Genomic DNA, 16005 nt, shown 5'->3' with positions numbered 1-16005 from the left:
GTCTTGCCAAATTTGGGCATATTCCTACTTCTGCCTACACTGTTCTAGTTTGGTTCTCTAAGAAGTGTTCCTGACCAGAAGCAAGGCAAGGATGGAAAAGAGGAATGAAGGAGACAGATGGAGTGAAGGTGATATCTGCAGGTGGAATTTACTCTTTAAATTTTGGAGGAAAAAGTGAGGCTTGTTTCCAGGGGTTGGCAAACTTCTAGAAAGGGTTTGACAAGCTGTTCTCTCCCTCCCACCTTCAAGTATCTCCTTTTTGCATTGCAAATATCCTTGGAAAGCGTGGCACCTTCAGGCTCTCAGTTACACCTAATCAGTTATAGCCATCCGTGAGTCAGAATGGGTCATGGCAGAGGGCCCTTGGAAAGGGGGAAAGGGCCAGGAGAGAGGAAAGGGGTGCTTATGGGGGAAGAGCAAAGCCAAATTGTCACCCAGGATCAGTTTTATCCATTTAAAATCACCCTGTATCTTCACCCAGCCTCCTTATCACATGTATCCACCAGTAGATTGAAGGATGGAGGACCATTCTTTTGCTAGAAGAAAGCACTAATATGTAAGGCCTCTGAAGTCAGCAAGGGACTGCCCAGTTTGTCCAAGCTTCAGGAAAGAAATGATGCATATGGTCACCAAGTTAGGAAACTCGATGCCTTGTGGGAGGGACTCCTTAACGTTCAGGATGCTCACAGTCTTTGCTAACCTGAATATTCTTGGAAATGCCAGTCTGGCTCTAAGGAGAGGAGGAGGGTTTCTGTTGTTAGGTGTATGACCTCCTTTATTTAGCTGCAGCAGTGCACTATGCTGGGAAGAACTCGGGGAGGTTATTTCATACCTTTTCCCCAACCCTCTAAACATCTGGAATGGAATTCTGAACTACAGAGTCTGGATTCTCTGAGAAGTCAATTCATTTTGACCACAGGAAACCTCTGAGCTTAGCAGCCTACTCCTTAAAGGTCAAGACAGATTCATAAATGTCAGGGCTCAACAGAAACTTACATACCTAGTCCTACTATCTTATTTGGAGATGAGAAACTGAGCCCCAGAGGTAAGGGGACTCATCTCAAGTCACAGGTGAGTACATGGCAAAGCAAGAACCAGCAGTTGTCCCAAGACCAGCAACCTTTTGCCCTCACTACCTGCACTATAAGTGCCTGACAATTAGCTTCTTGGTTTTTAATGTACTTATTGGACAACAACTTTGGCTTACAAAGGCATTCATTTAGAAGACATCCGTCTTGAATAAACATATTGTCAACTACATAACTAAATAAAGAGCCAGTTGCCTATCCATGAAGTTCCTATTTATTTATTTTTATTTATTTAAAATATCCAAGGATTTTTAAAATTATATTATTATTGATTTCAGAGAAAAAGGTGGCAAGAGAAAAACATCAATATAAGAGAGAAACATTGATCCATTGTCTCCTGTATGGGTCCCGACCAGGATGGAGCCCACAACCTTTTGGTGTACAGGAAAACACTGCAACTAACTGAGTCACCTGGCCAGGGCTGAAGTCCCCCTTGTAGAAAGCCCTCGATGACCTAGATGACTGATCACTTGAGTCACCCTGTTTTTTTTCTTCCTTCACTTTAACTTCTGCTTTTATGTTTTAAATTCACCAATAAGGTGTGAACCCATGAAGCCCTCGGTACCCTATCTTTGACCCCAATAAATTCAAAACCTCTGGTTCCCATTCTTCCTATGACCTAGTTCCATGACCTGTGAGTAATAAATCAGTTTTTTTCAAAGCTCCCTGAGGGTGTAGCTGAAGTGCATCTTGCAATCATAATAAGGACAAGGCCACCACATGATTCTGCTCAGGGAAATGTCTGTGGGGGCTGCCACCACAGTATGAGTGTCTCAGGCATTCCTAGCTGATAGCAGCACTGTCATAGGCTGAGACCAAAACAAAGCATCTCCATAACCTTGATTCTTGAGCTCATGATCACATGTACAAAACTCAGAGGAAGTCTGGCATTGGGAGCTTTGCACCAACTCTGAGAGAACTGAAGAGAAGGAGTTAGCATTTTAACTGTGCTTCATTTTTGCCATGAAGTTAAGAATATTCATTAACTACACACTGCACTCTCTGCACACCCCAACCTCGTGGTCAGCAAACTGTGGCTCGCGAGCCACATGCGGCTCTTTGGCCCCTTGAGTGTGGCTCTTCTACAAAATACCATGGCCTGGGTGAATCTGTTTTTGAAGAAGTGGCATTAGAAGAAGTTTAAGTTTAAAAAATTTGGCTCTCAAAGGAAATTCTAATCATTGTACTATTGATATTTGGCTTTGTTGACTAATGAGTTTGCTGACCACTGCCCCAACCCATTAAGTAGAGAGCAGCTGAGAAGGAGAGAGGAAGAAAGGAAAGCTATCGACAGGGAAAGGAGAATTTGTGGTGGCAGAGCAATGGACAAAGTTTCTTTTCAAGAAGCCTCTGTATTTGTAATCTCCACTCATGACTGAGTCCTGAGATCAATAATCGGGGCCCACTGATGTTACTATCCTTCTTGGTCTTGAGCTATTTTTATCCTCGATGCTCTAGAAGTTGAGAAGGTGTGAGTTTCATTATTAACTAACCTCCAGAAAATGAGACCATTTGGGTTCCCCAGGCTCCACTGCACCTCACCCTCCTGCCTCTGTAGCAGGGGAAGGAACTCTCTGCTGAATTAATATTCACCGTAGACCCTGGGATTGCTCTGGTAAAAAATTATTGAAATTCGTGGCAGGGAGCTGTGACAACACTGATTTTGGCAAGGCTTTGTCCTTTTCAGGATCATCCAGCTTTCCCTAACTCAACCAGCTGCTTTTCTTGTTAAATACCATAATTTCACAGTCCTTCTAAAAATGATATATTTTTTGTTCCTTACTGTTATTTTGTTGTTGTTGTTGCTATGGTTTTGAAAGAAATGCTTTTACTGAAAAACAATAACCAGATTTCAAACTCTCTGATCTATACCCCAGAAGACAGAGACTCATGTTACCTAAATATCCAATTTTCTCATCTGCTGGAGAATACTTTGTATTTTACCAGATTGTAGAATTTGAGGACTTTTACCAATAGCACCTTCCTCCGAAGGTATTTCAGGGTTTTTGCTGAGCTATGGCTAATTCTAGAGTGCTCCAAATGATGACCTATAATTTTTAGGCCCCTCTCATTAGAGAAAGGAGAGTCAGAAACATTGCTAATTACTAATCTCAGTGCAAGCAAAACCAGAAGAATAATTGAAAAAGTAATCTGAGCTTATGAAAAATGCTTGTTCTTTGATTGTAGGAGCTACAACTTTACTTGATATTATTTTAGAAGTAAATTTTATAGTTCTATTTAAATTCATTGCTTTGGGCCGAAACTGGTTTGGCTCAACGGATAGAGCGTCGGCTTGGGGACTGAGAGGTCCCGGGTTCGATTCCGGTCAAGGGCATGTACCTTGGTTGCAGGCATATCCCCGGTAGGGGGTGTGCAAGAGGCAGCTGATAGATAACTCTCTCTCATCGATGTTTCTATAATAGCTCTCTATCTCTCTCCCTTCCTCTCTGTACAAAATCAATAAAAATATATTTAAAAAAATTCATTGCTTTGGGAGATGAAATTCCCTCATTATCATATTTCCTAAAACTGAGACTATTTGGGCCCCTTGTTTAAGCATTGCCCCTACATTATTTCAGAAGCAATGCTAAAGAAATTCATTTTTATTGGCAATTTTAAGCTGTGCTTCACCTTGGCATAAATTTAGAATAACATACATCAATCTGGCTCTTTCCCTTGCTTGTCTCTAGCAGCTGGTATAGGCTGTTCTGGAAGGAGTGAGGAAGAAAAGCTCTCTACCATGCAAGAGGGATGTGGTGGGACCAGAATTTAAAGAATAAGACAACTGTGTCCTAACATCACTTGACCTTTCCAGATCTCAGTTGCCTCTATAATGGGTAAGAATGATCTTCATGGAGAATGAGAGACAAAACAAGAGATTTTCTCAAACTCATGTAGTCACAATTTCCACTTTTACTGAAATTGTAATAAAGTTCAGATGTTGTGAAGACAGATTTGTACAAATAGGCACAGGTGAGTTAATAGGGAACATTCACATGTGCCTCGGAAGGTAGTTATCAATATCTTCGCTCATTGCTCATTAGATTTAATAACCAACCAAACATTATTTGGAGAATTAGTTATTATTAGCAGTGGGGGAAAAATAAGCATCCCTTTATTGATAGAGGCTGGCACTGTCAGCCTGAGATTCTGACTGACTGCCTCAAGGCCATTTCATCGATATTAGTTGCTAATAGTACTTGGCAGTTGTTTGTTGAAAAAAGAGAAGTAGGAAAGAAGGAAGGAAGGGGGGAAGGAAAGTATTTAATTTATTTGTCATATGTAAAAAAAAAAAATTATTTAAAAAAAAAAAAGAATTATATTTTGTTTCCCAGCTTCAATTTTATCCACTGTGATATAGTACCATTTGCCTTTGACAGCATAAAAGAACTCATGAATAGAATCCCCTTCTTTGTAATTTTATTTTACAAGGTCCTGTGCAGTAAAGGGCTCATTAGCAAATAAGAACAGGGGTCAACAGTGAGAGGTCAAGGTGTTCCATGCCAGGAAATCTACAGTACCTGCTAGAACTCTGTAGGTATCACCTTTAGCAGCTGGTTCAGAGTCTGCTGCTGACTTAGGGATTCCTCTTCCCTGCCCCATCTCAAACTCAAGGTAAGATCAACAGAGCAGGAGGTGGCTATAATAGAAAGACTAGGTTAGGTGCTTTCTCTGGTTTGGTAACCAGTATCAATGGACTCCTGTGGTATCAAGCTTCATGAAAGAAAATAACACCATGAAGAAAGCAGAGCCATCTTAATCATTTCTTGACAGACATTTCAAAAAAGGTTAAGAAACTATCTCTTCTGTCTGCCCCAGTTGTTCAGATGTGTCCTAAAAATATGTGCTGTGATCTTTAATGTCCTTGATCATACATAGTTTGCACTTACCAATGGACACTAAAAAAAATAGAAGACAGACATAATTACTTATTCTATAGAATTTTGTACTCCAAATCATGTTCATCATGTAAGAGAAGTAAAATATCCATTTTCAGAAACCATTTTTCAGCACCAGCTCCCCTCCAGTTAGAAAAACAAATACTTATTTCAAATGCCTTTATGACTTAAGGCTTCAATAACAACTCATGAGTAGGCCACGGTTTGCTATTATTTAATCGTGGAAGAACACAGAAAGAAAAAGGAAGGGAATGTAGTGGGCAGTGTGGAATGTAGGCAGAACTCCTTTACGTATCTGGCCACATGTGGCTTTAACAGATGAAGGAAAACTGACTTGGGCTAAGGTTACATATTTCTGTTCAATAAGGGTATCCATGGTGGTAGCTCTCATGGTGACGATAGTCGTCCTGGTAACCATCCTGGTATCCTTGGTGGTAACTATGGTAACCATAGCCTGCATACTCATCTTCCGGGCAGCGCATCCCCAGTGACTGCTGAATGGCCATTTCCTGTCTCCGGAGTTGCATCGAATCAATTAAATCGTACACGATCACCATGGACCACATTGGGGAAGGATACCAGGATTTTACATTTCCATCTTTTCCAACTAGAAGCATGGAGAAGTACTCAGGGCTCACTTGAAAATAGTTACGTATGTCTTTCACCAAGTGGGCTGGTACATCTTCTCGTTCAACAACAGAGCTCCCTAGAATAGAATTAGAAAAATTGTTAGTGGATTAAAGAGAGCACTCAGGGAAAAAAAAAAAAAAAAGTGAGAAGAAATCACAGTGAGAATGAAGAAAGGACCCATGATCTATTCTCTTTAGCTCAAGATCCAATTAAAGAAGTTTGCTGGTTTTTTTCTACTACAAATGAAATGTCCCTGCTGTGCATATGATGTCCTCTTTATAGGAATATTAAATATATAAAACCAGTCCCTTAATTTAATCCTTGCAAGATCAATTTATTTAAGACTTATCATTAACAAAGATTATATTGTTTGCATTTCTAAGTTTATTTCCAATTAGCTTAGTTAGTTCTTTGCAATTACAGTTTTTCTTTTGATGCTGTTGTCTGTATTTTTTAAAAGTTTATTTTATTGTCAAAGGTGAAGAACACGAATCACATAAGCACTGGGTAAATGTATTTGAATTACTGTGAGTATTGACACTGTCCAGCGTTGTGCCTGGATTTCATATACATTTTCTCATGTATAGAGCCTGATCTTGGAAGGAAGGACTTGATATGCTTTCTGAAATCTTTAGTCACTAGTCACTTTCTTCCAGCTTTTTGGAGCCTTTTAGTATACCAGTATATCTCCCTCTGTTGAAAGGGAATCAATAACCTATGGGCCTCACAGTACCGTCGTGAGAATTAAATGAAATAACATAGATGAAAATGCTTTGTAAACAGTCAAATATTACTAGTTAATAAAGTAAATATTTTTACTATAATTTATGAGTAATTTTACATTGAAAACAATGTTAGTTTTTTCACTCCACTTCCCATTCCTCTACATACATACTGTGTGGGCATGGGCGCGCACACACAACACATACACACACACATCCTATGTGCAAAGGAGATGGGGTATACCTTAGAGTTATACCCACTGTTAGAATAAATTCAATATAATTTAATTATTATAAAATAACAACACTATACCATTAATCGGGAATAGTTCTAAGACTCCCCCAATTTCTTCTCCAATGCCTAAAAGCTTCAGAATGGTTATGTGGCGCAGACCTGAGAGGGGAAAAAAAAGCCATAGAATTAGAGGAAAGGACTCTAAGTCATCTTTTAATTCCAAACACCAATGTCTAACCATTAAAATCTCTATGTTTAAAAAGAATATAGAACATAACCTAATTAGGTAGAATAATCGATTTTTAAGTTACTCCACAAGAAAATATAATACTTAAATATTTCTACAATTGTAGATTTTGGGGATTAACAGCATCAGATGTTGTTTGCTTTGAAGGTGTGTTGTTTTTGTATATTAAAATAGAAGAATTTGCTCTAAAACTGTGATTCTGACTTTATTAAATGACAAAAGGAAAATAAAGTCATTGGAACATTAAAATATCTAAGATGATCTAAACTGATCAGTGTTCTGAAAAAAAAGTCACATAAAATTACATAGATTGCTTTCAGAAAAAAAGACTTGGAGACCTTATTCATTGTGATTGTTAAAGAAATAATTCTGGTTTCCCCGAATAAAATTTGTAGTTTAAAAGGCAGGTTCTTATCACTTATTTTGAGGATTCAAAGGGTAGGTCACACTTAGGTAAGCACAGTTTGCTCCCCACCCTCAGCTAAAGTTTCAGGAAGGAGAGGTCATGCCTTGGCAGCTCACTGGAATTCTTTTGAAGATGAAGCACACATGGAGGGGTTCGAAGAAAGAAACAGGAGGGCAAAGAGGCTGACAATTCATTCTCTCAAGATCTCATGGCTTACACAAGGTTCCAGCCTAGTCAGCATAATAATTTGGGACTAATAATATGAATACTGTTGGTCCAGAGGAGAAAATTGAAAGCAGCTTTGGGAAGTCTCTTTTAAGGAAGAGCTTAAAGCAAAAATATTATTTTAAAAAAGTTTTTGTGGTCTTTACTCTTTTCAGAGAAGTAAAACATTCTGTTGTATATGTTGTTGACTTGTGTTTCCCAAAAGGAAAGATCATGAATTTATTCATGAGTTGTTCACATTTCCTGTATATTGTAAACAAGAGTTTGCCTACAATAATGTGCAGCAAAGACATCTTTAGAAAATTAACAAGTCACGATTTTATTTATATTTTTATGGTGAAGGGTCACTAACTACTCTAAGAACTTCTGCTTACTAGCACCATTGGTAGCTATAAATAATTTAAAATATGCTTAAGAATAGTGTCACAATCAAATCTTATATATGTTGATATAAAGTCTTGAATTTTAACTGTAATAAAAGGAGCATAAATAAAAACGGAAATGTATTTTATAATCTACCGTTTCTGGTACATAGCAAGGATCCAGGCTCTGTTGGTGCTTTATAAAACTCACCTCCCCCTTTGATAAATCAAGTACAGTTGTATAACAAATTATTTCCTTTCCTAGCAGAAGTATAAAAATAATGTTGATTCCAATAATAACTTTTTTTAAGAACAGTGGTCCCTGCTACTTCTCCACACTCGGGACTCTCAAAACTTCTTTCTCTGCAGAGATGTATCTTAAATGAGACTTCAGTTGGGAGTTCCACTTTTGGAATTGTCATTTTCTCCATGATTCTATGTACTGTGCATTTTCCTTTTTAAAAACCTACATTCAAAATGATATTAGCTGTACCAGATCACTAGAATAATAATGTTTGGTAAGAACACACACACACACACACACACACTCATTTATTTTCAAAACACTGGGCAATTCACTACAAAAAAAAAAGTTCTCTATTACCTGCTTGTCTTAAAAATAAGGTTCTGTTTAATAGATCTCTTGGTGCCCTTTTAAAGGAATGGCAAATTAGCATAATGTGCTTCAATTAATACATTCATTTCCAACACCATTCCTGTTGTACAAAAGACATTTAATTTGTGAAGTGTCCAGAATTACCTAAGTAAATGATGAGTATCATAACTTAGGTAAACAATGATAGATATGGTCTTGAGACATACACATGACATAATACAGATCACTGACAGGTATTTTCATGAAGAATTTGAGAGGGGAGAATATTGAGAGAAAAGAAAATAGATCCCAGTTGACTAAGGCTCCAGTCTAAAAGCAACTTTATACTCAATATAACTGAGTAAGTGTCTGGGAATCTACAGTCTGGACTGGGGAACATTTGAATGAGCTAAGCTTCTATGTTTCATTTTAGAGTTGAGCAGCAAGAGAGTGGTGTGGGAAGGCAGAGATGACGAGGCTTCCCACTCACCAAAATTGCATGCCTGACCACTGAGGGCCGAGAGCTGCTGTGAATAGGCCCAGTCTTCATCATTAGGAGCAGAGATCACCAGCAACCGCCTCCTCCATCGGAATCTGGAAAAGAAGCAGAAGGCCACAATGACTGCTTCTAACAATAGAGGCAATAGTGTAAGGAAGCAGGGTAATATTGGCTGTTGGTATTTTCCTATGCCCAGAACAAAAAGCACTGATTCTCAGAAATGTCTCACAGCTCCTCAAAACCATGTGACTGCATTTGCACACTTCTTGAACTTTTTCTGTTGTAACTTCACAGTCTGCCTACTGTGGCATTTGCATGGTATGTCAGGCATGAGTTTGGCCACCATGCCTGATGAGGTCACTTAGGAAGAGACACAGCTCTCAGATGCAACAGGGACTGACCAAAATTGTATGTCCTATTGTAGCGAGAGAAATAAGAAATCTTATCTCACTTATTTGTGGAATCTAATGAACAAAATAAACTTACAAAATAATAGAACAGTGGCATGGGAACATGGAACAGACTGACAAATCTTAGAGGGAAGCAGGGAAGGGGATCAGGAAGAGATTAATCAAAGAACTTACACTGCATATATACATTGCCTATGGACACAGAGAACAGGGTAATAAAGGATTGGGGTGGGGCAGGAACTGGGTAGAGGGGGGCAATGGGGAAAAATTGGAACATCTGTAATACTTTCAAGAAGAAATATGTTTTAGAAAAAAATCAGAAAAGAACTGAGGAAAATTCAAGTTCAAATAGAGTTCCCTAGGGCTTGAAGGGGGGTAAGAAATAACATGTACAGAAAGTAGAATAGGAAAAGAGAACTGAATTTTAAGTAGGTGACAGGAAGAAGGAAATGGGAAAGTGGTTCAAAGGGTCAAGGAGGATTCCTGGCAAAACAAAGCTCTATTCACCTTCCTCAGTAGCTAATGGTTTCTCCAGAGGTAAGTACAAGTTCTAAAATGTACCATTAGTAAGAACTAACACTTATAAATTACTCCTATGCACTAAAATAGGACTAAACCTATAGCCATATGAATTTAGAATATATACTAGAGGCCCAGTGAATGAAAATTAGTGCACTAGGGGCGGGGGGAGGGGAAGGGGGAGGTGGTCCCCCTCAGACCAGCCTGCGCCCTTTCGCAGTCCAGGGCTCCTTAGGGTAGGGGTGTCGAACTCAATCAGAGAAGGGGCCAAAATCTAAAATCCAGCCTAAATCGCGGGCCGAATGGTTTACTGAACAGTCATAAACTGTCATTGTGATGGAAACGCAGCGGAGTGCAGTGATGACAGCGCGGTGCGGGCCACATTGGAAGGCCTGGCGGGACGGATTTGGCCCGCGGGCCTTGTGTTTGACACATGTGCCTTAGGGGATGTCAACTGATGGCTTAGGCCTATTTATTCCCTGGGGGGTGGGGTCTAAGCTGGGATGTCTGACTGCCAGTTTAGACCCCACCCCCCAGGGAATAGGCCTAAGCCATCAGTTGACATCCCCCGGGAGCCCTCAGGGGATGTCCAACTAACTGCTTAGGCCCGCTCACCATGGGGAGCGGGCTTTAGCCATTAGTCGGACATGCTTAGCGCTGCCACAGAGACTGGAGAGGCTCCCACCACCTCTGCTGCACTGGCCAGCCATGAGCCAACTTCTGACTGAGCAGTGCTCCCCCTGTGGAAACACACTGACCACCAGGGGGCAGCTCCTATGTTGAGCATCTGCCTCTTGGTGGTCAGTGCGTGTTATAATGCCAGTTATTCCTGGTTGTTCTGCCTTTAGGGTCAATCTGCATATTTCCTTATTATATAGGATAGTAAACTTGTTTCTGCTATTATAGCTCCAATACAATAGATTGTGGAAAAGGTGTTTGTCTTGTAGGCAGGAAAGAATTGTCACTGCTACTTTTGTGGTCCCTGAAGCACATCTCTCAACTCATCTAAGTCTCAATTTTTAATATCTCTAGAATAAAAAATAGCATCTACTTCAAAGAGGTGTTATAAGAATTTAACAGCCGAAACCGGTTTGGCTCAGTGGTAGAGCGTTGGTCTGCGGACTGAAAGTTCCCGGATTCGATTCCAGTCAAGGGCATGTACCTTGGTTGTGGGCACATCCCCGGTTGGGGGTTTGCAAGAGGCAGCTGGTTGATATTTCTCTCTCATCGACGTTTCTAGCTCTCTATCTCTCTCCCTTCCTCTCTGTAAAATATCAATAAAATATATTAAAAAAAAAAAGAATGAAACAGAGCTCAGGAATGTAAGTTACCCATGTAATGACATGGGTATAGACAGTGTCTTCACCTGCTGGCTCCTAGATGTCGAAGTGTGTCCATTAACAGGTCTTGGACATTGTCTATCACACTGCCCATAAGATAACTGATCTAACCCTTGTGTTTGTATCATTTTACAGCTCACTTGCATCTACAGCATATGTGTTCCTCATTAGACTCAGTGAGCACACAACGTATCGTCCCCATTTTACAGGTGACAAGATGAAGCTTAGAGAAGTGAAGTAACTTGCCTACCTAGAAAATCTAAAAGGTGGTAGCAAAATACAGATTTCTCTGGCTCCCAGGCCTTGGTATCCCTCATCTATCACCCTCAGTGATCCTGCTGCTTGGCTGGTGCTGCCAGGGTCCCTGAGAGGGTAAGCGGGAGAGAGCGTGAGCAGAGCATGTGCAGCCAAGGGGCAGCAGTATGGTATTGTCTCAAATTCCGCCTTCACCGGAGAAGGGGTTTTGCTTTCTGCCTCCAGTGCAGGCAACTGTGGGCTGTGAGTGTACTCCCTGAGCTGGAAGCCAGCTTATTTTATTCATCGCTTCTCTCCCTGTGCCCCTTCTAGCCTCAGAGTGAACATGAGAATTTTCAACCCAAAGAAAATGGCCTCTTGGGGGAATAGTGGTTTGGGTGAATGAGAGAAAATGATAGTCTGATGAAACACAACCTCTGAATAGATGCCTGGAGCAAGACTCGCCAAGAATTGCTTGCTGTGACATTGCATTCGCTTCCTCTGCTTGTTTTTCTTCAAAGGGAAAGAAAAACTCTAAAATCTCCACTGAGGATAGGGAGATGAATGTGTTTGGCATGGAGGAGCGGAGAGGAGCATCTGAGACGGTTCGACGTTTCCTGGGAAAGGGACCAGTGACTGCTGTCGGATCACAAACATGGTCTCCTGCACTTTCCCTGCTTCCTTAAGAGACACGCCAGGTCAGCGCTGGCCCCCCAGGCAGCATCCACACCAGGGCAGCCTCCCTGGCCTCACACAGGGCCTAAGGTATCCTGCAGGAAGCTATTTTGGGTGAGGTATATTTTGACTTGTTTACCTGTGTGCACTGCTGCCGGCTGTCCTGATTGCAGAGGGATGGGGTCTGAGACTCCGTGCCCCAGACACACCAAGAGAAGGTCATTTCCCCTAAGGGCTGGTTTTTCTTCTCCCACAGCCCTTCACAGGAAGATAAAAGCCCCTAGCTCTCGACACTGAAGGAAATAACACCCATAGGATGTAACAAGAGACTGTGTGTGATCCAGATTCTTATTCTGGACAACTTGTTTTTCTGTCACTTTAGCTTCTCAGTAAATAAAAATTATATGAGCTATGGATGTGTTTGCTTCTCTTAACCAAAATTAGTGTGCATTCACCCACTCTTTGGGGCTTCTGTGTCAGAGAAAGGTAATTATAGACTGAACCAAATGAGTGTCGCTAAAGGTTAGACTGGCTTAGAGTCTGGTCAGCTGAAACCAGGCTTTATAGACCCACCAACAACTCAGCAAATCTGAAGGAAAATTCCCATTTGGATATTGATTTATTTATGTAACTTTTAGTTAAAAAAATTTTTTTTTTCAGTTCTCTTTGCCTGGGTTTTAATCCTGAGGTATTTGCTAAATCTTCTTTTCTCACCTCTCTTCACCTCTCTCTTGATGACAAAATTCTCTAACTAGGAGCTATCTAACTGGCCCTAATACTACTAATAACTTGCATTTATTGATAGTTCACTTTGTGCTAGATTCTGGGCAATCATTACCTTTAGTATTGAATTTACCTTTTCTAACAATCTTAAGAATAGATACACTTATTACCCCCATTTTTAAGTGAGAAAACTAAAATACAAGAAGTTAAATAATCAGTCCAAGATCACACAACTAATAAGTGGAGAAAGCAGAAATTAAACTCTGGTCTGTCTTCTCATGCTTTTAAGTAATATACTATTGAACTTTAATTTTTAAGACCAATGATAATGATCAGCACAGTGATTTCTAAGTTGTGACCACAGTCATGTATACCCATAGAATATCCAAATCATGATCATATACCATTCTGAATATCCATAAGAAATATACGTTTCTAAAATAGTATTAAAAATACCCTATAAATAAAGAGGTAATGTGCAAATTAACCCTCATGCCCCACAAGATGGCTGCCTAAAGACCAGGCTGGCATAGGGGTTAGTGAGGGACGACCAAATAACTGAACAAACAGGCTGTGTGGGGCAAGAAGGCCAGCGGGGGCTGTGAAGGGCAACGAGGCCAGCAGGGTGTCAGTTGGGGGCAATCAGGCCAGCAGCAGGGGACAATAAGAGGTGACCAGGCCAGCAGGGGGGTAAGTTAAGGGCTATCAGGTTGGTGTGTGTGTGGGGGTGCAGTTGGCACCAACAAGGCTGGCAGGGGCAGGCAGTTGGGGACAATTAGGGTGGCAGGGGGGCCGTGAGGGGTGACTAGGCTGGTGGGGGTTAGTTGGAGGTGATCAGGCTGGGGGGGGGGCAGTTCAGGACAACCAGGCAGGCAGGCAGGTGAGCAATTAGGAGCCAGTGGTCCAGGATTGTGAGAGGGATGGGCATCCCCCCAAAGGGTCCTGGATTAGAGAAGGTGCAGGCTGGGCTGAGGGGACCCTCCCCCCCGCCCATGCACAAATTTTGTGCACTGGGCCTCTAATAATTACATATTATAGGGCTCCATTCAGTTCAAAAGACTTTAGATGCAAAATGTGTGTACACATCTTAAGAATCAAAAAGATCAGACTAATTCAAATCAGTGCCCAATGTGAATAAGCTTTGCAAGATTGTGAGTGAAAAAAATTGAGCTAATGTCAGATTTCCTTTTCAGGTTTTATAATCACGTAGTGATTATAAAAAGACATTCTGCCTTGGGATTGTAAGAAGAAGACCTCATGATATCTGCAGCTGAGAGTTTCACAGCTGGCTCAAATCCTTGGTTATAAATAACATCAGTGGTAACTGTTTTAGAGGTTGGGCAACCTGAGTTTACTGGGATGGTTCAGAAAGTATGCATCTTTTTGTCCTGATTTAGATTTAAAAAGAGAATGTTTTCAAAGAATCAAAGTCATCATAATAATGTATATCTCTATAAGAAGATACTAGTTTTCTTTATATAATATATGTTCTTGTGAAACTTAAGATACTTTGACTTAATAAAATGACTTCCTTAAAATTCAAAAGTAGAATGTGTAATTGAGTAGTAAGTGTAAATGTCTGGTTTTAAGTGGAAATCTCACTACGTGTACACAGTTATTGGACCATATAAGAGAACTTTAGATTCACTGTGTTTGCAAGATTAAATTACTAAACTTATGGGTCATTTAAATTCTCAGAAATTCTTTGTTTATTTCAAGCAATTAAAATAAATATATTAACTGTGAAATTGTCTGAAATAATGTTGTTCAATAGCTGAGTTTTTAGCAAGAGCAAACATTATCAAAGCCTTTTAAAACTATAGGTAAAGTTTCCTAAGTTATAAATAGAACTAGAGGCCCAGTGCACAAAATTCATGAACAGGTAGTGTCCTAGGCCTGGCCAGCAATCAGGGCCAATTGGGGCCTTTTGGCTGCTGGCAGGGCCTTCCTTCATTCCACGCTACCCCCTGGTGGTGAGAACACATTATAGTGAATGATCAAACTCCCGGTCTCCTGGTCAAACACCCGAGGAGACAATTTGCATATTAGGCTTATATACATATAGATTTTAAGACTTAAAAGTCAAACTTAAGTGTTTAAGTAAAAACTAAAATCAAAAGCAAACTTTTAAAGAATCTTTTCTGCAAGGAAGAAAGGAAGGGGGAAATGTAAAGAAAAGGAAAATATACTTTTTAAAAATCTCCCTGCAAACAACCATACGCTCTTCTTCTTCTTCTTCTTCTAAGTCATTGCCATCTACAGGGATGACCTGGGATCAAAAGTTGATGTTTCAGTGGCTCCAGGACTGAACAAGAAGCCATTTGCCTGTGGTGTCCTAGCACCCTTTCTCAGCCAAGAGTGGCATGAAAGCTGAACTGAGAGGTCCTGTGGAGACATGCACTTGCCATCTCCATTCTAGGTACTTGCATTGCACCGAAAACTTGGGTGAAGAACCTCAGATTCATTTTAGCTCTGAAATTCTGTGGTTTTAGGATGATCTTCTTTCACTTCAAACTCTGGGCCTCTGGGTTCAAGACAAAAAATCATTCATTTTGTATTTTCAAAAGGAGTAGTAGATAAGAATGTGGACTTTGGTAGCCAGGTTATGCTGGGGCCACAGAGTCCTAGTGCTGACACTAGCTGAGTGATGAAAGTTACTTAATCTCATGATGTTTAATCTGCTACATGACAATAGTTATAGTATTTGTATCACTGGATCGTTGTGAAGACTAAACCCACAAAAGAAGGTGAAGTGCTTGACACAGAGGTGAGCATACAGCAAGTGATCACAGCAACCTTGGTAGAGGTGTAGGACTACTTACTATCTTTGTTCTCATTTTTCCCTGAGAGATTTTTAATTAAGAAACATAGGGGGCTGGGACTGGTTTGGCTCAATGGATAGAGCGTCGGCTTGGGGACTGAAGGGTCCCGGGTTCGATTCCGGTCAAGGGCATGTACCTTGGTTGAGGGCATATCCCCAGTAGGGGGTGTGCAAGAGGAAGCTGATCAATGACTCTCTCTCATCGATGTTTCTAACTCTCTATCTCTCTCCCTTCCTCTCTGTACAAAATCAATAAAATATATTTAAAAAAAAAAAAGAAACATAGGGGCAAAATAGCTAGTAAATTGCAGACCCAAAACTTAGATGAATGATAGTCCGTCCTATGCTCCTTACACATCATGAGGTTATCGCCTA

General features: G+C 40.5%; 1 protein-coding gene across 2 annotated transcripts in view; it reads right to left on the bottom strand.

The window, feature by feature from the left end:
• Nucleotides 1-5180: 5180 nt before the first annotated feature.
• CCDC80 (coiled-coil domain containing 80) overlaps nucleotides 5181-16005 on the bottom strand; it is a 34883-nt gene continuing 24058 nt past the window's right edge. For both annotated transcript variants that reach the window (XM_036445792.2, XM_045583993.1), the window contains exons 6-8: nucleotides 8900-9003; nucleotides 6653-6733; nucleotides 5181-5693 (exon numbers count right to left, since the gene is read on the bottom strand). In XM_036445792.2, coding sequence (XP_036301685.1) covers nucleotides 5347-5693; nucleotides 6653-6733; nucleotides 8900-9003 — 532 coding nt within the window. In that variant the 3' untranslated portion in view covers nucleotides 5181-5346. The remainder of the gene's footprint in view (nucleotides 5694-6652; nucleotides 6734-8899; nucleotides 9004-16005) is intronic.

This window comes from Pipistrellus kuhlii, unplaced genomic scaffold (assembly GCF_014108245.1).
Source record: "Pipistrellus kuhlii isolate mPipKuh1 unplaced genomic scaffold, mPipKuh1.p scaffold_m20_p_2, whole genome shotgun sequence".
Taxonomy (NCBI): domain Eukaryota; kingdom Metazoa; phylum Chordata; class Mammalia; order Chiroptera; family Vespertilionidae; genus Pipistrellus; species Pipistrellus kuhlii.
This window is presented reverse-complemented; position numbering and strand designations above follow the sequence as displayed.